This window comes from Megalops cyprinoides, chromosome 15 (assembly GCF_013368585.1).
Source record: "Megalops cyprinoides isolate fMegCyp1 chromosome 15, fMegCyp1.pri, whole genome shotgun sequence".
Classification (NCBI taxonomy): Eukaryota; Metazoa; Chordata; class Actinopteri; order Elopiformes; family Megalopidae; genus Megalops; species Megalops cyprinoides.
This window is the reverse complement of record NC_050597.1, coordinates 17,231,959-17,254,216: the sequence shown is the minus strand read 5'-3', so window position 1 is coordinate 17,254,216 and position 22,258 is coordinate 17,231,959. Positions and strand designations below refer to the sequence as shown.

At 37.4% G+C, this 22,258-nt stretch overlaps 2 protein-coding genes across 2 annotated transcripts in view; both read left to right on the top strand.

Annotated features, from left to right (window-relative positions):
* Positions 1 to 6,618, top strand: part of mcph1 (microcephalin 1) — a 38,107-nt gene extending 31,489 nt beyond the window's left edge. The window contains exons 13-14 of the mRNA XM_036547250.1: positions 6,099 to 6,336; positions 6,554 to 6,618. Of these exons, the coding sequence (XP_036403143.1) occupies positions 6,099 to 6,336; positions 6,554 to 6,618 (303 nt within the window). The remainder of the gene's footprint in view (positions 1 to 6,098; positions 6,337 to 6,553) is intronic.
* A 4,183-nt stretch (positions 6,619 to 10,801) lies between these two features.
* The window catches only part of LOC118789703 (CUB and sushi domain-containing protein 1-like), a 482,818-nt gene continuing 471,361 nt past the window's right edge, over positions 10,802 to 22,258 (top strand). The window contains exon 1 of the mRNA XM_036546243.1: positions 10,802 to 11,072. Coding sequence (XP_036402136.1) covers positions 11,006 to 11,072 — 67 coding nt within the window. The 5' untranslated portion in view covers positions 10,802 to 11,005. The remainder of the gene's footprint in view (positions 11,073 to 22,258) is intronic.

Below are 22,258 nucleotides of genomic sequence, written 5' to 3'. Positions count from 1 at the left end.
AGCCTCTAGAATCTTGATTCAGACACAGCTTTTACAAAGATTTGCAGAGAGTGGAAGCATGTGAAAGTGAGGCCACTCCCACCACCTCGTCACCAGTCACTACTAGGAGCTTATCGGCATGCAGATGACGCAGCTGCTAAGAGCACCACAATGTAGCCTGTGGAGTAGTCAGCCAGCCACTGTCAGGAGCAAATGCACTGATGAAAGGCTACCCGTTAGTGCTCTCTCAATGCCAGTTCTGCTTGTGAGAAATCCTAGTAATTTGGGGAGGACTGAAAATAAAAATCAGCAGCACTTTGCACTGTGCTTTTTTCAGACGCCGGAGTCCTAAATCCATCCAGGATGCAGCTGCATAGTCCATTCTGGGAAAAATATGTCCATCGCAGCAGTGGGTGCTGAACAAGAATGGTTCCTCTAAACACTCTAAACAATATAGGCATAGGCATATGTTTATGTTTGTGTGTGTGTGTGCGTGTGTGTGTGTGTGTGTGTGTGCGTGTGTGTGTGTGTGTGTGTGTGTGTGTGTGTGTGTGTGTGTTGATTGGGGGTGGGAGGTTGGGGGGCATGTCAGGCACTCATTTGAAAGCTCTTCACTTGAAATTCTGCTCAGGCATTAGCTTTTTCTGCCTGTTTGAATAGTGGCTGTTTCTGGACTTTGATAGGGAAATTAGGTGCTAGGTCTCCAATAACAAAACATCTTAAACTGGGCTCCTTTCGGTTAACTGCACAGTCCTCTGTGGTCAGTGTATGTGCTGGTTAGTTTGTCCTTTTCCTGTGGGGGAAAGATTTTTTTTTTGTATGACAGGAACAGCATCATTTGCAGTTGGGGGACAGTGAGCATCAGAAACATTTGCTGGGGATCAAAGAAAACACACAGCGACAAGTTCGAATTTTTGGTATTACGTGCAGGAAACGCAAACCATTTGAAGTTCATCTGCACTTTTGAAAATACCTGCACAGTTACTGTAGAAACCTTGGAGCCAGACCGGGTTGTTCTCTCTGCTTCCCACCTTTGAAACGGGAGGATGTGTCTCAGGTCATGGCTGTGTCCTCTGCATCCTGTCACCCTGCTAGTCAGTCCGGCTCGGACAAGCGCCAGTGCATGGAGAGGAAGGAAAAAAATAGAGAAACAGATAGCAGCAAAAGGCTTGAATTTATAACTTTCACACTTTCATGACATGGAACCTAATATTCATCAAAAAATGTAGGTAAACTAAAGGAAAGGTAATGTTTATGGTTGTGTGTATGTCTTTTTAAAGGTGAATTATGCACTCCTTTCTTACCACATAATACAATCAACAATTGAATATGTAATTGAAAGAGCTTCATCAGTAATTTGTTTCTTTGCCACATAAAAACACACTGTTTGCCCACATCGACCTGCTCTCAGTGCGGCTGAGCGATTTGAGTGGTTGAGCTGAATGAGCGCTCAGGCAGCAGGTAAGTAGCTAGCCTGACGGAGGGTGGTCTGACTGGTAGGTTTGCACATTTTGTTGATCTGAGCACCTGAGAAAACAAATGGGCAATCCATTCCTTGCTCAATCTGAGTCCAACATCTTACAACGTTAATTCATGGACGTTCGGCTAGATCAAATGTACTGAGATTTTATTTGTAGATGCACATTTTGCTGTTACTTTTTGATTGATGTTTTTAAAACTCTGCTCTTCTTAATTAGCAGAATTTTCATGTAAGTTGGTTAACTTGCGAGCTTTTTGTGAGCACAGTGCTATCAAACAACCATTTAACTAGCATTTAGCTTGGCAGCTACCAAGCTGTTTTTATACTGGTGAGTAATTGGTTTGCTAGCTAGTTGTGTTAGTTAACTTGCCAAATTTTGCATCAGGCTTTTAAATGCCTCTCTCTCCTCTGTATTCATGTTATTATTATTGTTTCTTTAATGTTACAAAGCATGTCAAAATCAACTTTATATTTGAAAATTCAGCAATTTTGGCATTAGTAACAGGTGGGATGAGTTTCTGTTTTTTCCACTGACAAAATCATTTGTATTATTTGACAAGTGAATGAGGCCCTTTTCAGTCCGCTTTCAACTGATTGTGTGCTTTATGCACCAAGTTGGACTTGTTATGGTGGTATACAGGACTTTCTGTTCATTTGTATTTTATCCTGATTCTGATACTGCTTTCAGATGAGCTAGCTGAATGTTAACACATCGTCAGGCACACGCTCAACTTCTCTTTTGCATGTGCATAAAAATTACAGAATTTACAGTTTCAGAGGCTGTGAAGTGTATACATCTGTGAAAGCACTTCAGTGTTATAAAAGAATTGTCCTCTGCCCATAAGCAAACAAACCACACAACCAGACTTTAAAATATGAAGTTTGCATTGCGCTGTACACACTTTTTTATGTAAACATTTTGTACAAATTAACTCTGACTGATGGAATCATGCAAAGATCATAGAGTTTTTAGACGAGCAAAAAACAGACTCCATATGTTAAGGAATTGTAAACTATTATGAAAACTGACTGAGGAAATATTTATGCTGTTTTGAATTTCTGACATTATTTTTGTAGTAGTGCGCAAACCTTATGTATATAGGGCAACGTAGAAGCACATCATTGTATTATACTGCAGGCAGACCTGACACAATTCTGGTGAGTAATCAACAGGCTTTGTGCGGTTGTTTTTCCTCTTGTATTTCAGAGCATGAAATAAGCTCTATTTTACCTCGCAGAAGGGAAAAAACAGGTATGTTGTGCAGGAAATAAATCTGCGAAGAGGATGTTTTGTCTTGAACCCAGGGGTGTTTCACAACTGCAAGCATCTCCCTACGGCTCCTGCTGGTCATTTGTCACTTCCGACAGTGCCAGAGCTCACATCATGCAGCGTTTGGGGCAAAGTTTTTAAAGTCAGATATTAATTTTGGCCTTTGTGTTGAGTTCCTGCACATCCTATGGCATCATCAGGGTTGCGTATTGGCCGGATGCTTATAATTTTACATTTGCAGGTCAAAAACAAGGCTCCTCACAAAAATATCTTTGTTCTTTTTAATTCTGGGCTGTTCTGGGCTGAATTCCTTTCTTATACTCTGAATTTAATGTGAATTATGGAATTTAACCGAAAAACATCATCACAAATTTAGGACAGGTTGTCAATGAACACTTACAAATTAAGACTGGGACATTATGTGAAACTATCAATAACTTTTCTGATGCATAATTTGCGACAAATTTAGCCACAATAAATGTATCAAAGACAAAATTAAGGCTGCTGTTGGTTGACATTCATATTGTGCGTACCTTTTTAGTTTGACATGGACTTTAATATTTTTTTTTTTACAAACCTCTAAAATGCATAAGCCTGCAACTGGAGTCATTTCACTTCGGAAAAAAGATCTTTGCTTTTAGAGTTTATTGGGCAGTTAAGCCTGTAAAATTACTCCAGAAATGTCTTGATTAAAGTCCCTACAAAAGTATATTACATGTCTTTAAAGAAACAGATAAAGATAGATAAAAAAGGTGTGAACACAATGGATTTTTGAAATAGATTTTATACATGTATTTTCATATACAGCAAGATTCAGCCCGCAGTTGAAAAAAAATATTTTTGATCCTGGAGTGGTCCTTTCCTTTCACACAGCTGGTTTTGAAGTTTGTTAAAAAGAGTATAAATGTAATACTTGCATAGGTTTTGGAAGCTAAGGTGATGTCTGAACAGGTTCTTTTCTTGCTGGTGTTGGAGTATGTTGAGTGATTGTGCAATTCTGACAATTGTCGGTAGCACATTCCACTGCTGGGAGGCCAATAAGGAAAGGAGCCAAGTTTGAGATATGCTGTCGAAGAGGGAAAGAAATACTTGAGGCGGGGCTAACAGTTGACTTGGCAGAATATTACAAGTGCGTGAGCTAAGGACTGGGAGGAGCTGGTCATGAGAAACAGGCAAATTCTTCATATGTTTACTGGATCCCCGGTATGTCAAGAGAAGAACCAACTTTACTGTCTAGGAAGGGAAAAATGCACATCTTCCATATGGGAAATTAGAGAAAATGTTGGATGAAATCTGTATAACAGCTGTGGGAATCCATAGGCAGACATAACAGTAAATGTAATATGCCCAGTAATATGTTGCTGTCAGTGTCAGTGTCTTAGTTTGTTCTCTTACCGGACAGTGTAGCGCAGATGCGGGGAGAGAAAACCCCCATTTTGCAATGGTTCTGAGGTGAAGATGTTGTGTAGTGGGTGCTATACACCAGCATTTCTCAAACCTCTCCTGGAGGACTCCTTGTCCTGCATGTTTTAGATCTCTCCAGCTGATTTAAATGATCAATTTGTTATTAAGCGGATTCAGAAGTTCATAACGAGTTGATCATTTGAATCAGCTGTGTTGGAGCAGGGAGAGATCTAAAACACGCAGGACAAGGGGTCCTCCAGGAGAGGTTTGAGAAACACTGTTATACATGATATATGGAGATGACACTGCTTAATGATGGCTCCTTTTCTGTGCATCCCTGTAGAGACACTATTCTCTCTACACAAATTGCACAAAATTTGCACAAAATTCCTTTCAAATACACGTTCCATTACCTGGCTCAATGTTGCAAACATTTGTCATACTTCCCTGGTCCAGAACAACATGTGAGTGATGCACAATATGAGCCCAACCCTGGGAGTTCCTTCGGGATGCTATGGACTGCTGTGCACCCAATACTGGGAGTTCCTTTGGGGTGCTATGGACTGGTGTGCAGCATCAGGATTTACCAGTTAACTTGCTGAGCTGCATCCAGTACTTGACTGGACTGATTTCCCAGAGCAAAATTGTCAATCCCATGTCAGGTGCAAGAACTTCTAGCATCAAATGGATGGCAAATGCTAATACAAATTAATTTTGCACATAGATATTAGTGTGCACTAGGCTCCCTCTTCTGGGGGAAATGGTAACATGCTAATTTTGACAGGTATACCAAACATTATTTGTACACTATATACTTGAATAAATATTTGGTAGATATTGTCATACAATATTCGATTTTTCCTTTGTTTTTTCTCTCTTTATGTGGTTTGCAGGGAGCGCAAGAATGGACACAGACAACAACTATCTATTGGTCATGTGTTACAGCTGTCATATTAGATTAATATCAATTAATGGAAAAAAGTCCCAGCATTCATAGTGTAGCATACTGTACAGGTCAATGGTGGTAGAGGTACATAGGTTTCTCCTATCTCAAGAAGTATTTTTGTAATTTAAAAGTAGATAATAGTTAATAGCCTCCAAGAAGAAAAAGAAAAAAAACTAGGCAGCAATAGGCAATTCCTCTCTAATTAAGTGAAATATAAGAGTTAGGTGTCTTCAGGGTTGCTGTAAGAATGACACCATTTCCCTGATGATGGTTGTATGCCGAGATGTTTGAATCTTCAAATGAGTCTCATCTTTACTAGAAAATGTAGAGTTCACCTTTTAATGACTATAGTTACCAAACTTATTTCTCAAATTAATTGTTTTTCTTTTCAATACCCGTAGGCTGGAAAAGAGTGCGCAAAATGCAGAACTTTTTTCAAAGCTCCTGATAGAATTTCCAGAACTGTCATAATGGAGCAACTGGGGTCAAGAGATCACAATATAGTCACAACTGACATAAGTTAGCAAGTTTTACACAGAGCCAATTTTAGTAAGATTTGGAAATTTTATTAACATAATCTTGGACCAATTTCTTGACAAGTTTACAACCATGAATGGGAATGTGTGCCCATTATAAGGAATGACTTTTTTCACATGCATTGTAAATTCATGTAGAAATTAATGGAAAAGGCAGTCTCCACCATCATTAAAGCTACAAAAAGTGGTTCTGAATTATTGGGTTGGTTTAATGCAACAAATGTTTATTTCAAAAGAAATGGTGACTCATTGAAATAGAGTTGTATCCTATGATGTACTACTGTACATAACCCACTTATATTGCAAGTAGCAACTGGAATTGCATATGTTTGTGATGGATTGTTCAGGTATATGTCAACTGTTATTGCCATTATGTTCATAGTTTAAAAACTGCATGAATTTTGTGAAATGCCCTCTCACATGGAGACAAGGCTTTCTCTAATACATTAAACATTTCTACCTTCTATTTTTTCCCTTCTCCAGATTTGTCGTCTGCAGCAACACCTGTCAGCAGGTGAGCACCAGCAAGACCTTTTCTCCAGCCAGCCTGTGATGTTCGTCTCCCCACAGTCCCAGCCACCCACTTATAACCTGGTGGAACTCATCCAATTGTGCGGAGGCACAGTTTGCAGGACTGTCCGTCAGGCTGGCATCTGCATTGGAGAGTACAAGGGCAAGAAACCGCAGGGGACCAGGAGCCTGTCTGAACAATGGGTGCTGGGTATGTGTCTTACACATTGGCATAATGTAAATGTGCACTTGCTTCTGGAAGGATTCACTGACACATCCATAAGAATAAATACTTCTAGCCAGATTTTACATTACAGTCACTTCTAACATTTTTGTAAAATTACTCATCTGAGAGTTTTACTTTTAATATCTTCATAGCAATGTGGGTGCAGTATTATTTATCCTGTGTTTTTCTCTCTCTCCTGTAGATTGTCTAACTCATCTCAAGCAACTACCATATGATAACTACGACTTGGATAGAAAATCTCACTGAACACTTAACATGACTACATTTTTGTCACCTTGTGGCACATTTCATCAGAATATATTTTTCTTGCTTATAACCTCACAGCAACTGCATGATGAACTTTGCCTAATAATTCATACCCTTTTCTGTCAGTGTTTTATAAGTATAGTACTTGGTATTTTTTCTGACTATGATGAAAAATAAATGCTTGCAGAGGTATAATAAAATAAAAAAATGCTCTTTGAAAGAAAAAGCTGAAGGAGCATTAGTCAGGAGTGTTTACTTCTTTTCTGATCCAAAGAAGAGATCCCTCCCTCCACAGAAAGGATAAGCTGGGCAGAGCCCTTGTGATGAGGTTTTGTGGGCTTCCACTAGTGAACATTGATTTAGACCTTGCTTCTATACCCAAGACAGACTGCTTTGTTTAAAAGGTTTTGTCAATAAAACTGACTTTTAATGTACTCGAAAACAGTTTCTGTCTCTGTTTATTCATATATTTATTTAAATGTTTTGATTGATTAATGCTGTGGAATCAATTTAATTAATTGATCATTCATGACTGAACATGAATTGTTTATGTTAATCACAACACCCCTGTGTAACATTGGCAGTATTATTTTAAATTGTAGACCAAGTTCTCAAAAGCAGGCAAGGAGGGACTTTAGCTAGCTAGCTAACTCATACCAAGGTGAAGATAGCTAGCTTGCATAGCAGTTGTGAGAGGTGTCCCAATTCTGTGTGACACTTTTGGCAGGGCTGGATGTGACATTTATTTCTACAGAACCAGGGCTGGGGAGTAACGGAATACATGTAATGGCGTTAAGTATTTAAAATATAAAATATGAGTAACTGTACTGTGTTACAGTTACCATTTAAATTGATGGTAATCAAATTACAGTTACTTTTTAACAGTGAGACAGAAAGCAACGCGTTTATGTCATGGAAAAACCGGGACCATTTTACTTTAAAATTTCAAATACGGTCGCAACATAACAATACAATGCAAGCTGTGTTTGCCAGCAACCAAACTGCTATCGGCTTCAAAACAGTCGACCTCTAACCTGAAGAAGCATCTTGAAGTAAGTTCTCTTTTTCATTATTTAAGATAATATTGGTCCCTAGCTAGCTACTGTATCTTACATAGTTTGGCTGCACTGGATTAGCTGTTCAGCTATCTAGTAGGCTAGTAGGTATGGTATTAAAGCTAACTAGCTAATGAGTAGATACAGTGACATGAAATTTCACATGTTCAAAACTGCGATTACGCCAACAATTTTACACTACAAATATTATACATTAAATTGTTAAACTACTCCTTTCTCACTCACAATGTATTTAAGGTGGCTGGTATCTTTCCTAACTCATGTTTTCGCGTAATGTACATTTTTTGAATTAACATTTACGATTCTGAAGAAAATGCGATAAAATGCCCATAGACTTAACATGGGGGTGCCAAAATGTTAGCCACATCAATGCTAAGCGAACATTCTAAAAATAACCGTTCAGAACCTTAGTCGGATGAACGTTCTTTTTAAAAAGTTACAAATGAAAAACACAGTGTTCACAAAGTAATCCAAACTATTTAGATTATGTTACTTACCTTGGGTAATCTAACAGAATATGTTACAAATTACATTTTAGGACAAGTACTCTGTAATCTGTAGTGGAATATATATTAAAAGTAACCCTCCCAACCCTGTACAGAACAGATGGTAGGAAATAATAAAGTGAGGTATGTATTATGAGAACTGAGTAGAGTTAATGTTCCCTGCTTATGTAGGATTTAAGTATGCATTCTGTACTTTTGCTTAAAATACAATGTGACCAAGAAGGCCAATAAAAATAAAATTGCAAAAAAAAAAAAAAGTTTCAGTTCCAATGTTGATGCAAACATTACTACAAGTATGATTATTACTAATAAACTCATAAATGACATTAGTATTGCTTTTTTTGTTTGTTTGTTTTTTTTCGGGTTTAACATTCTGTGTTCATTTTTGAGTCTTGATCCCAACTGCAATGAGCATTTGACTTGTTTTGGCCATATTAAAAATATTCATTTATAGATGCATATTATTGCTTAGTCCCAATTGAAATGATCTTCATATTATTCTATCCTTTTGAGAAGACTAAAATCCAACAGGATTATCTATGGGACATGCGATCTTCTTAACTGACATTTATACTATGGTTTTTGCCAGGAGAGAGGGTTTGCTACAGTACCAAATGAGCAACACAGTGTATCTCTAGTTCTAAGAATATATACACACAATCTTATTTAAGATAGCAATTAGACCTTAATTAATTAGACTTTAATAATTCCTTAATTAACGATTCTTTATAATTACAGATCCATGTTCTATGCTGGATCAAGCTGTTTTTTAACCATACAACAGAAAAAAAGATTGTCATGAAATACATTACAGAAACAAATAAAATTGGACTCTTATTGGACACTATTATTCGTCTTAATGACTTTAAACACATAAACCAATCACAGCTTTGTGACTGTGGAGTGCAGATGTTTTTAAATTCTTGACACTAATCTGCTGTATTTTGTTCCTATTTAATCAGCGGTATGAATATATATGGAGAGCACTGTAATCACTTTGTGAAATTGCCTCAACTTGGCTAGCTAAGCGCTGAGTGCTGTTATTTGCTGTTTAGACTTCAAATAGGAGACCACAGCCCCACTGTGTTCAAGAAATACCTGACCTGAATTTGATATTTAGCATAAGGGCTTAACCTTGCTAAAACACTTCGAATGTTAAAAATAAAGGTGGCTGTTTTTTAAAAGATATTGTAAAATTAATTCAAAACTTTGTTTGACAGAACAGGTTTGCATAGACTAAAATCGATTGGGTCTTGTACCATTGCTTAATTTATTTGTGACGTATTAAATTATACTCTGTTTTATAAATGTTTCTGCTGGGAATGACTAATCCAAGTTCGTGTCGTTTTTGTTACCTGGGGTATCACAAAAGTCAAGTAAGTTGTTACTTTGAAAAGTTTTTTTTTTAATTAGTATTACCGTTTTTAATATATGAATATACTTTCATTTCGCTAATGAATTGTCACTTGCCGGGTGAAGGTTATTCAGAGGAGGTTATTGACAACGTTTGAAGTTCTTACCAAGAGATGCCCGGTAAATTAAATAAATAAATGAATGCATCAGTGAAATCGCTGAATCATTTCCATACGCTAGATGGCAGAAGAGTCACATTTTAGTTTAAATTCTGCGTGCGCTGTCCAATGTACTAGGTGCAGTACATACCACAGGAATGCTGGACAAATCATTTTTGCCTCGGAGATCTTTCTGATATTGCATCTTTAATAAACAGTTTATCGAGATCTCTGGCAATTTGTTTAATATTGCTTCTTGGCTTGTTGCTTGTCAGATTTTTTCAGCTGCACATATAATTAAATAGCATTTTAAATACAAAATGTTGAAATGAACGTCCAAACGGAAATTAAAACTATTACATATTCTCCGTATGAGTTAATTGCAGCTGAACACATCGGTTGTTTTGTACGCGCAGTGACACCTATCAGCAGGGCTGAGGTGGTGACATTGAGCATGCTGATTCGCAGCCGAGACTATTTCTAAACATAACGAGGCGTTCCCCAAATTGGCTAAGACACACCTTGATGACAACGCAGTCAACCACAATGTGATGTTACTGGTGACCCATTCTAAAAGTGGGGGAAACATTTCAAAAACACATGAATAATGTTACGTGAATAATATTACAATTAGCCATACAAATCGATCAACCAAAACGCACACTTCAAAGTATCAACTAAATATCTGTTAACGAGGAATCATTTCATGCATTCCTGAAATGTACCTTATCAGAGTGTTTCAGATTAAAGCTATTCGTTTATATTTATTGTCACCGATCTGGAGGAAACGAGGGAAAGATCAACACGAAACCATTTATTTTAAGTTTGCTACCTTTTGATTGTTTTCACTGATCGCCAAGTCATAGCTCAAAATGGTTACTTGAATGTATAATTAGTATTCTGTGATTTTGCACCTGTATAGGGGCTTGCTCGAATGGTTATTACTGGTCCAGAAGTTGCAGTGCTTTCCGATTGCTTTACATTTCCCCCTGTATTCTATGTGATGGTTGAGTCCAGATCCTTCTGTTGGCTATGGGCTGTCTCTTTTCTCCCCTCTCCTACTCTCTCCCACACATTCTGTCTCTCTCCTTGGATCAAGGAAGGCTGTGAGGGTCTCAACTGTGCAATCTCTTATCTCTGCAGTAGCCCTTCTTGATGATATGAGAGCTAATCTAGAAGAATCCCCACACCATAGGCGTCATACCTTTTTTCCAAGGCTGGATCTCTATGCATTTTTGTGATCGTTGAAAATAAAACCCAAGAAACCCGTGGGCTGCCCGGAATAACAGCGGACATGACTGCGATGGGAAAATTAAAGCATATTCTGCTTATTTTCGCTGGTCTGATTACTGCAATTCACGGTAAGTTTGGAGCGTTTTAATTATTTGGTTTGACGCCGTTTTCACTCAAGGGATTGCGACTGTAATGTCTGATGTGGTATCCACAGTCGCAGGGAAAATCAGTTTAGTTTGATATTTTTACCTGTACTCAAACTTGCATCTACTTAAAAAACAACGACGACCATATGGCCATGACGGTTTAGAGTGACATTGCCAGTCGTCAATTCAAGTTGTCTTGATTGCATTTTAAGGACGTCGTTTGTTACAGCACTGGCCTTTGAATGTCTGATACATATGCACTTGAGTGAAATATGAATGTCAGTCTCATTTTTAATTCTTCAGAAACGATCATTCCATAGTGATGCATAAGACTGTATTGTTAAACACTAATAGCAGAAGATTCTGTAATTAGAGGAGACAACTAAATGACTATAACTGTTGCAGAATGTAAAACGTATATGTTTTATTTTGGGGGTCTAGCAATTCAGCTACTGCCGACACACTTAGCTAAAACCCCCAAGAAGCGTGCATTCCATTATTGTGTCATCGCAATTGTTACTTAGCTTCCTTAAAATTTCAAGGGGCAGCTGTCGAATGCAGAGTCACTTGGTTCATTTAGTGGTCCATGCAACAGGAAAGTTGGGCACGATATATCTCCCGAACGTACTGAAACATACACACACACACACACACACACACACACACACACACACACACACACACACACACACACACACACACACGCACGCACGCACACACACATACTTAGCCACTGAGCTTACGCGATTGTTTTGGTGTTGTAATTTGAATTTTCATGAGCAGTAGTTTAACAAAACGTGTGGGCACTGTAGGCCCGGAGGTTGAAGCTCTGCAGGTTTCATTACGTCTATTGACAAAACGGAAGGAAATTTAAAATATGTAAGGATATTACATAAATATTTAGTGAAGACAGAACTGATAGAAAAGATAGAAACAGAACTGATGATAATGGAAAGCCTTTTACACATCTCACAACAGACAATAAGCACTACAAAATTATACAACTCGTTTTCAATCATCTATTGTTATTTTGCTCGATGTCTGATTGCACTGTCTGGGGAACACCTTGACCTTTAATCACAAGATGATTCGAAATTGTTTGTCTTCAATTTCAGTTAATGTTGCCTCATTGTTGCAACATGTTCCAAGTTTAACATCTGTATAACAGGGGTGGCTTTTATTATCATACTTGCCTTATACCGCTGAGTGTAATAGACTCAAAAATAGGCAGGAGGGGGCAATGTGTGGGCACATAGTAACCATGGTAAGGCTATTTACCTAAGCATAATGTAATGCCTGTTTGTACCCCTGGAATGTTTATGCCAGTGTGAGAATGGTGGGAGATGTGAAGTGCTGTGGACTATGATAGATCATGCAGTACCCTAATGAATGCAAGATCTGTTCAGTTGAGAATGGCTGATAATTAGAAAAAATAATGGGTGTATGAGATGCAACAGTTTTCAATGCAGTGATAACATACCGGCCTGTGATGAATTCATCATTCATTCTTGCAGTTCATTTCTAAGCAAATGGGTGCAAATACACGTTTCAGTGTTAAGCATCTTAATTAAAAATGACATAATAGCAGAGGTTAAATAGTTAATTTGGATACAGCTGCAAAATGTAATTGTCTTTTCTCATATTAGGTTGGCATTGTGAGCCATGGAATGTCTGGATGTCATGGATTGAGGAGTGCAGGAACTGATAGGGCAAAACATACTGTTGCTCTTAGGACAGTTACTGGTGTACATCATCCTTTTGTTCACCCTCATTACCTCTGTGACTTTTTTATTCGTTCATTTTGTTATCCTTTTTCACTCTTTATCCCAGAGAGTACCACAAGTCTAAGAAGTACCTCTATAAACCATTATTCAAAACTAGCTTTAAATTTGGCATTACGCTCATCTATTTAAAGGACACGGTTTACAATGGAATTAGTGATGCTTTAGGCATTTCTACTGGTTTGTGAGCTTGTGAAAGAATCATTAGTTTTGTCACAGCTGTGCCATCAGTGTTAATGACAATGACTGCTGCTATTCCTTGTTCAAAGGCATGTGGGGAGTTTGGGTGGGTACGCGCCAATTAATCTATCTTTATCAGGCAGAATGTTACAAATCTACCAAAATACTCGATTATACAAGGTAACACACTTTTCCCTTTTCAGCCAAAGGTCATTCACATTTTTTGTATTCTGCTAGCGTTTCAACGGAGACCAACACAAGTACTGTGAAGGAAAGTATATTGCCCATTTCTGATTTGTAATTCAAGTAGAAAAAACTAATCGTAAAATTGGCAGAAATGCTCTCACTTCAAATATTTATAGAATATTAATTATTGTAGTCTCAGTGATTATTGTGCTTTACTCATGAAGGAAACCTGGGATAGCTCATATTGACAGGACAGGGGCTATAGTTAAGATATTAATGTATCAAGCAGAGCTCAGTTTGATTCCCACATTGTTATGATTCCCATAATATAAAAAGATCCTTAATGTAACATCAGAATGCCACACCAAATCATGTCCTTATGCAATTGTATTCACCAACCCATTGATTTTACAGAATAATCTTCCTGAAATTTTATGTAACATCTCAGATATACTTTAAGGTAAATAATCGACTGACCTGAAGAATTTCATCCCAAGAAACATCTGGTGGTGGTAGCTAATTTGCCAGTGCAATTACAGCAATCAAATGCAAGCTTAATGAGAAAAACTTGCACTATCATTGAACAATTCTGCAAATTCTGAAGAGGACAGTTTCATTGTAGGCGTATGTTTCATAAATCAAAGTGTTGGTGTCTTACCGAGAAGATGGTGTAGTTCAGCCTGCAATGAGTTAAAGAACTACCCTTTATAGTTACAGTCACATGGAATCTGTTGTCCTCAGGCTTTTATACCCTTCTATTCATTAATAATATAAACATAAGTACACAGTGCATAGTTTTCAGAAGCATTTTCTGCTGTGTTTGAGTCAGATGATCCATGTTCCAAGTTCCAAGTCTCCGTAGTAGTCAATTTAATAGAGGAAAGAAACATGAACCAACTTAATCCAAGCCATGTTTTTTGTGAATATTCTGCAAAGTAAGTACTGCTCCATCATGTTCTCCTGGAACTAGTTACAGCAACTAGTAGCTAGCTCGCTAGCTAACATATAAAGGAAGGCCACTTAATCAGGATACATAAATAGTGCATAATTAAATGTATAGCAAATAGTAATGGAGGGAAATAGAGTGCAATAATGTTAAATTATAAAGTGTACAGTATTGACAAGTACTGTAGAAACATATCAAATGGTTTAAATGTCCAGTAAGGATTTAACATTGTCTGAGTAGTGTTTATCTGGTAAATGAGTTGATGTAGGTATTTTATGCACAACTCACAAGAGATATTTTTAGTGATATTTAAATTCTGTGAATGATGGGGGTCAGTGGAATTAACATCTAATTATCAGACTGCTATCAATATATCTGCAGCAAATTAAGATGCTTGAATATGAGGGCAATAAGTGAATAAGCGATGTAAGTGTTAGGTTTATAAATGAAACTTTTCTTTCAATGACCATAACCTGGTTGTCATAACTGTGTGTTCATGCTGCGTTCATGCTGGCTTTTGAAAGTCACAAAGTCCATCTATGCTAATGTTTACAGAAATACTGAAGGACATATGAAACACAGGTGTAAGGAGAAGCATTGTGTGCTAGGACAAGCTATAATGTTCATCCATAATAGAAAGCCTCAGATATTTATAGGAAGATTTCAAAGCTTAGGAATATTCACAGCTTGTCCAGGATCTACAACGTTTTGGGGAAGCACCCGAAGAAACCTTTAAATACATAACTATTACTTAAATATAGCTTAAATGCTTAAATAAGTGGGCAGAAATGAAAAGATAGACCATAAGATACAAGGGATGAGGCCGGATACAGAGGTCTTTAATTTCAATGACCTCGGTTGACAGCACTATTCTATAATATCAAGTCTGTAGTCATGACATATTTAGACAGGTTCAGCTCTTCACCTGTACCAGCCAGGGCAGCCATTCTTCTTTAGCCTTGCCCAAGATTTATGTGTTTAAGGGAAAATTTAGGGATTTCTACTGGTTTGTGAGCTTGTGAAAGAATCATTAGTTTCATCACAGCTGTGCCATCAGCATTAATGACAATGACTGCTGTTATTCCTTGTTCAAAGGGATGTGGGGAGTTTGGGGTGTTCATCCATGTGCATCCATTATAGAAAGCTTCAGGTTTTTTAAGGAAGATTTCAAAGCCTGGGAATACTTATAGCTTGTCCAGGATATACAAGGTTTTGGGGAAGCATGACTATTACATAAATATTACTTAAATACACTCTTCATTCCTCTTGCCTGAGATTTAGGTATTTAAAGCACAATTTAGGGATCTCTGGGGTCTGCATCATCCTGCATGCTAAAACCCCACAGAGACTTTGCCATGTCCAAGATCAGATCCTTACTTGGCGGTTCCCGGATTAAGGTGTCAGTGCCAACTCTACATATGTGGGCTCAGTGCTAAATAACTGGCACAGGGCAACACGTCAGGCCTGGGCACAAAGACATTTTTGCTGATACTGGCCAAATACAAACGGGCGCAATGTTACGTCCAAGGATGAGCCATGGTTCAATCTGTTCAGGCACAATGGATTGATGGAGAGGTACCACCTACACTGTTTGGCCAAGATGGACTAGTTTGACAGGAATCTGTGATGGTGAGCGCTTTTCTTTTACTATGAAGAGGACTTTTTTTGCTCTACTCATTATGCCTTACTTTGTGTAAAATAATGCCCTAACATTTACACATGACATTGCACAGCCACACATAATAAACATTTGTCAGGCAGGAATACCATGCATGTAATGGATTGGCCATATGGTTCACCCAACATTAATCCAGTACAGCAACTCTGAGAATCTCTGGATCAGCATGGGGATCCACAATCATATACACTTTATAAACTAAGTGCAGCACTACCCATTGAGTGGAATAGGATTTCCCAGAGAGGAGTACTTGCTCTTGTAATGACAATTCCATGTCAGGTTTGAACGTTACTAGCAGCAAGGGAAAGGCTAAGATATTGGAGTTGTTTATTGAAAGAATGGAACCCCTTTGGTATTTCACCTTCTGTGATGTAATGGGTTTGAACATCTAGGTGACCTAAGTACCCCATAGAAGAAATAAAGCAGTCTATATCATTTTTGTACTGTAACAATTGGAACCATAATCATTAATTCCATATTTAATACATTGCAATAAGGCTAGCTAATTTGGCAATCACATTTAGGATTTGTTGCTCTTTCAAGAGGAAATCCTATCTTAGATTTTAAATTAAAATGATCAAACTGACACCTTCAAAGAGGTACATTTGTGACTGTGGTCTACTAAACATTTGTGCAGTATGACAGAAAATGCATTCAGGTTAAGCTGGAAAGTAACCACTCAGTAGGGGACATCAGACGTTGGTCTAATGAAGTGATAATTTTGCTCATGCTTCAGTTGCACAATTTATGTGGTGTGAGTTTCCAAAATGTAGCTTCTACTGATATTGGAACACTTTTCCTATGTTGTTTTTAGTGCAGTTAATTGGTGAAAGCATCAAATAATGAACAGGAGAAACAAAGGCATTGTATGCTATGTATCTGTATTCTCCTTTGTACCTGTATACTCTCCAGAGAACTTCAGACGACTGAAAATCAGCAATGTGAAACCAATTAAATTTCGGTCCACATGCAACATCAAGTGGACAATACACAGTTGAATTTGCTCACAGAAAGGATCCTGTTAAAGACATTAGAAATGGTTGTGCAGGGTTGCCAGAGGGTGCTGTTTTAATCTGCCAGTTGCATTGTGACTGTTGTAACTGTAACTGGCATACCTGTTTTCCTGAGGGGAGGTTCCCTCTAAGATCTTCCTTGTTAGGGGTCACATCCTTTTTTATCTGTGTGAAGGTGGGTCATATTAATCAGGCCTCCCTTAGGGTATAATCAAAATTTTGTTCAAAGTCACCCATCCTGCCCATGCTTAATTTTCATATCTGATGGAAGATGAATGGTTAATTACATGATTACAAGAGGTGTGGTTGTACATGATACATTTTTTTTTTTGGCAGATTAATCAAATGTTCAAATGATATTATTTTGTTGTACTCCAGTGTGGATTCTAATAAAACCGCTAAAGCATTTCAGCGTTTTGAGTATGATGTTACACAAAGTGAATATGAGGGTGTTATCTACAGTTGTTCAGAACTGTATGCTTTGTATTACAAAAGATATTTTATTTAGTTTAAAAATGTGTTGTGCTACATTAGACTAATGTTTAACAGATAATTTTAACATACATGTAGCTGTATCAGTTAGTCTATTCAAAATGTAAGACATCTGTGTTTACCTGTATACAGATCTTTAGGGAGACTATTGGAGCTAGATAAACTCTTTATGACATAGTAAAAACAGCTGTTGATCACCCATTTTGAAAAAAAAAGAAACCTCTTAATAGCCCTTTGTTTTATTAGTATTCAAAAATTTTCCCAGCCACCATATTATTTAGGGCAGTGTTTCTCAGTCCTACCCCTGGAGCTCCCCTGTCCTGCATATCTTCTGTCTGTCCTTGCTGCTTGATTAAAACAGGTGTGCTCAGCTAATCAAAAGTGCCACTGATGAGTTCAGTCAGGTAGGTTGAGCAGGGAAGGTTGGAAAACGTGCAGAGCAGGGGGGCCCCAGGAGCAGGATTGAGAATCAGTGATGTAGGGTATGTGCATAATATGAGTAGCTCTTAAGTATTATATTACAGCCTATTTGTCTGGATCCTGATATGATGCTGAAGCAGTGAAAAAAGTGATCAGGATGCTGGGATATATAGCACATGATGAGTATAAGTTTAAGAATTTAACATTGACGTTAATATGTTAATAGAGATACTATCATGTATTAATAATGTAATAATATTATTTCTTCATTTAACCCTTTTTAGCACATGTGTCCAGTTTCAGGCGATACATTCTGAAGGACATAGAAGCTTTTGAAAAAGTAAAGAGAAGGGCAAAAAGACTGGTCTTGGGTATATATATGAGTCATATGACGCTTAATCTCCTTAGTTTCACCTAAAGGAGAATTGTGAGATTTAGGTGAGGTTTTTACCTTTTTAATGGGGATTAGTAAATGGATTATAGACATTATTTGAAGTTAAATTTACAAGGATGGCAAGATGGCAAAGGTGGAAGTTTAGGCATTTAAACCGAAAATAGCAGCAAACCTCTTTGGATTGTTCAAGACCAGGCTTGATACAGCGCTAGCTCTCAAGACTAAAAATAAAAATGTGACTATAGATGGGCTGAATGGCCTCGTTATGCTTTTGAACGTTCCCCTCTGGGCAAAAAAGCTCAGATACCTTTGGCTGGCAGTACTCATATTTACAAAATAAAAGGACAGGTTAGAAAGTGAGACTCAGTTGAAAGCTATGAATTATACAGTAAAGTAGTAACACTATAAAAATCTACTTTGTCATAATTAAAACAGCCATTAATTAGTTTTCATGCATTTGTATTGAAAACTGTGTGATGACAGGGAAGGCTTTCTCTCCTCCTAGAGATATGGCCTAGACACCAGCGAGAGCCTCCAGATTGTGGACATGAATCTTTTGACTACATCTTGAAAAAGCAGCATTAACTTCCATATCTCTTCCTAAGTCCCAATGTCCGCTAAAACTATAACTGTGAACAAAGGGCTGGTAAAAAAAAATCTCAGCAGTCCAGACAAAACAAGTAAATATAAAAGATAAGTAAATCATGTACCCATGAGAAGCATCACAGCAAGCTAACTGTGCGGAAGCAAATCTCTGTTTTGTCGTGGAGCTATCAGTATTGCAACATGGTTTTAGAACAATTTTTAAAATATTTTTAAGAAACAATAAATGAAAAGGTATATTTTTTTATTTTTTGTTTATTAATAATTCAATTCAATAAATTGCATCGGTTAGAAAGGTGCAAAATATAGGTCTCATTAGTTGTTATTTTCATTAACACAGCGAAACGAGTAAATGCTGAGATTTTTACCACTAGACTGTACATCTGTCAGTCATAACCACATATAAGATCCCTCTCCATCTGTCTGCTATGCATTGGTGCATGGAAGAACATCTCTGTGTTCTCTATCTGTTGATATTGCATTCATTTTTAATTCTCTTTAAATGGATTGCAAATGTTCAATCCTCCACAGATATAGTAAATTATTTCTAACTAAATGTCACCCCATGAGACATCTATGCTGAGGAGAAGTCAGTAAAAATTATGCATTGTGCTGAGATGCACTGCTGAGGCAGGCTGTGAAGGAAAAGCCATCACCGGTGTGGATCATGTTACGTCCCCTACCCCCTGAAACTGACGACTTTTAAAGTTGTAATTGGGAGCAGTTTATTTGTATTTTTTTTCTTTTTTACTATCTTATCAATATCCAGTTCCAGATCCAGTATACTTATCCAGATCCAGTTCCATCAACTTCATTTCAAACTTGTTAACTCTTTAACTGTGTGAAGAATGTGTGGGTGTGTGAGGTCTGCCATTGGCTAACAAGTCACACCTGCCTAATTAACAGACTTAACAGGTGTGTTGGTGCTGCAGTCGTTTACTGGTTGTGGAGCTGAATTGTTTGTAGAGTAGTTGGTTTTACTGGTGGCTGTCCAGGCTGGTAAGTAAATTCTCTTTTTGCTGTTTTAATTGTGTCTCATCTGCCAGCACTATAATGAAGGCCCTGTGCAGATTGCAAGAAAGTGAAGTTTCACAAGTCGCTTCAGTGAGTGGTATGACTTTTGAATGTGGTGTGATGGGGTTTCAACCCGAAAGGATATAAATAAGATTGGGAGGAACACCTCATAACTCGCAGGGACAATACTGAAAGGGCATTGTGTGTGACTAGGTTTGGTGTCATTCATGTTCCTGCACTGTATTGAATGAATCAACAACACCAGTTTAGATGTGATTGTTGCCATGTTTTCTCTTCATAAATGTAACCTGATATCTGAAAAGTGAAGGAAGCCAGCAAAATGCCTGGGTGGCTCTCTGTAATTTTGTCCAAAAAGGCATTATTAGAGTGCAGATATCTGGTGGGATGCCTCATCAATCAGCATGTCAAATAGCCTTGATTTTTTTTTTTCCCTGTAAAGTGGCAGTTGTATCAAAATTTCAGTCTGCATTTCCTCACACTGTCTGCAATTAATGAAATATGAGTCCCTATTAAATGAATGCTTTGTCCCTTGCCTTTGATACATTTTGTTTTCCAAACCTCTTCTGCTACAGTTCCTGTTTGGAACTGGTTTGTTCCTGTTTGATTAGCTGACCTCTGTTAACATTCCATCTTGCAGATAGTTTAGAAATTCACTCTCATTGACAGGGTTCATTGTCACACATCTTTGTATTGCCAGTATGTTAAAGTCTGTCTGTTCATAAATTGTTTTTCTGATTTTTTTTTTTCCACTCTTGGATATGTACATTAACTTGTATCAGCAACACTTTCATTCTTTTTTTGTTAAGCTTTTGGACTGTTATACTTTCAGGATTTACTCTTATTTAAGATCAACAAAGACCACACAAGTAGTCTATTATCTTCATTCATTTGCTGTCAAATGAAAGAATCCTACTGTATCAGGACTCTTAGTGCTGAATGCTCTTTACTTGATTGGAGTATACACAACAGAGGGATTGCTCAGAGAGGGCTGAGAGAATCTTTGGATGGCAAATTCAGTGCTTTCAATTCCTCAGTTTTCTCAGTATGTATATCAACCCTTCAATAGAGGAGGTAGTGTTCCTTTCATATATGCATTATGATATACTATAAAATGTCAATGCACTTATTTTCTTCTGTAAATGTACAAATTTCAGTAATTTCTGTGGCCTCTTTAAATGCATCTTGCTGAAGCTAAAAGGCCATCAATTAATTCAATATGTGCACTAAATAAATCGTCTAGTCATGAAGGTACTGAACCCAGAGAAACTGGTTTATAGACATAATCTAGCATTCCCCTTGGAAATCTGTGCTAGCGGAAGTGCTGTTCTGTATGTTTAAACAAAGATAGCAACAATTACCTCCTCGTCACCCTTCCACTTCAGATCTACTCGCTCTTCCTCACCCCTGAGAAGGACTGCTGCAAAACTCCCTTCTAGACACAAACACACTTGCAGCCAGTCAAGTCTTAACTGTGGTCAGTTTCTAAAACTTGACTTTATACCTACAGTATTTTCCCCTTCTCAAGTTCTATATCTGTGCATATTTTATGTCAATTCAGTATTGTTTTATTCAGTTGTGAATTTCTTTGCTCAAAAATATATATTCAGAAATCCACTTACTAACAATAACATGGTCTGGAGTTGAAGTCTAATGTACACTTCATGGTCTTCATCCTATTTAACTATGATTTTGCTATGCGTGTACTTCATTGCCAGGGAGGAAAATGCTATGTGAATGCCTAAAAAAGTTAAGCATGAAACAGACCTTGAGGTTGCCAATTCATTAACCTTGTAAAGCTATCATTTGTAACATACAGCTCCCTATTTGTTAGCTTAAATTTTGAAGACCACTTTTTCTGATCTGGGATCAGTTAATGGTGTAGCCACTTTCTGCCTTTAAGTTATACCCTTATTTTATACAATTGTAATAGCAATCAATATGGGATGATATTTGACCAATAGAATGGCTAAAAACTAGATATTGCCATTGTTTTTAAATTAAATCTAAATGGCAGTTTTCATGATCTTTCTAAAATAAATTCTTAGTATGTTTACAATATTTTTTCAATGGAAATATAGCTAGTGATGCAACCAGCAGAATGGTAGCTGCCTTCATAAGCTGATAATCTTAAAGCATATTGCTAACTAGTGGTAGTACAGACTAATGCTATCATAAATGTCGGGACAACCCTCAATCAGAAATGAACAGTAGCTGAAGCTGGAATTTATTTTAAATGTGTGCATTGATGACTGCATCGCTCAAATTGCCATTTTCGGCACATACGACAAGCCCACTAACCAGTAATTTGTCCACTTCCTTGTAATGTATAAATGAATGTATGAATGGGTCGTATGGGCCTGTCTATAAACAAAATAGACATGGCTGTTAAATATGCTTGGCGAATATCTTTTGTTCCAAATAAATCATAATTGCTCTGTTC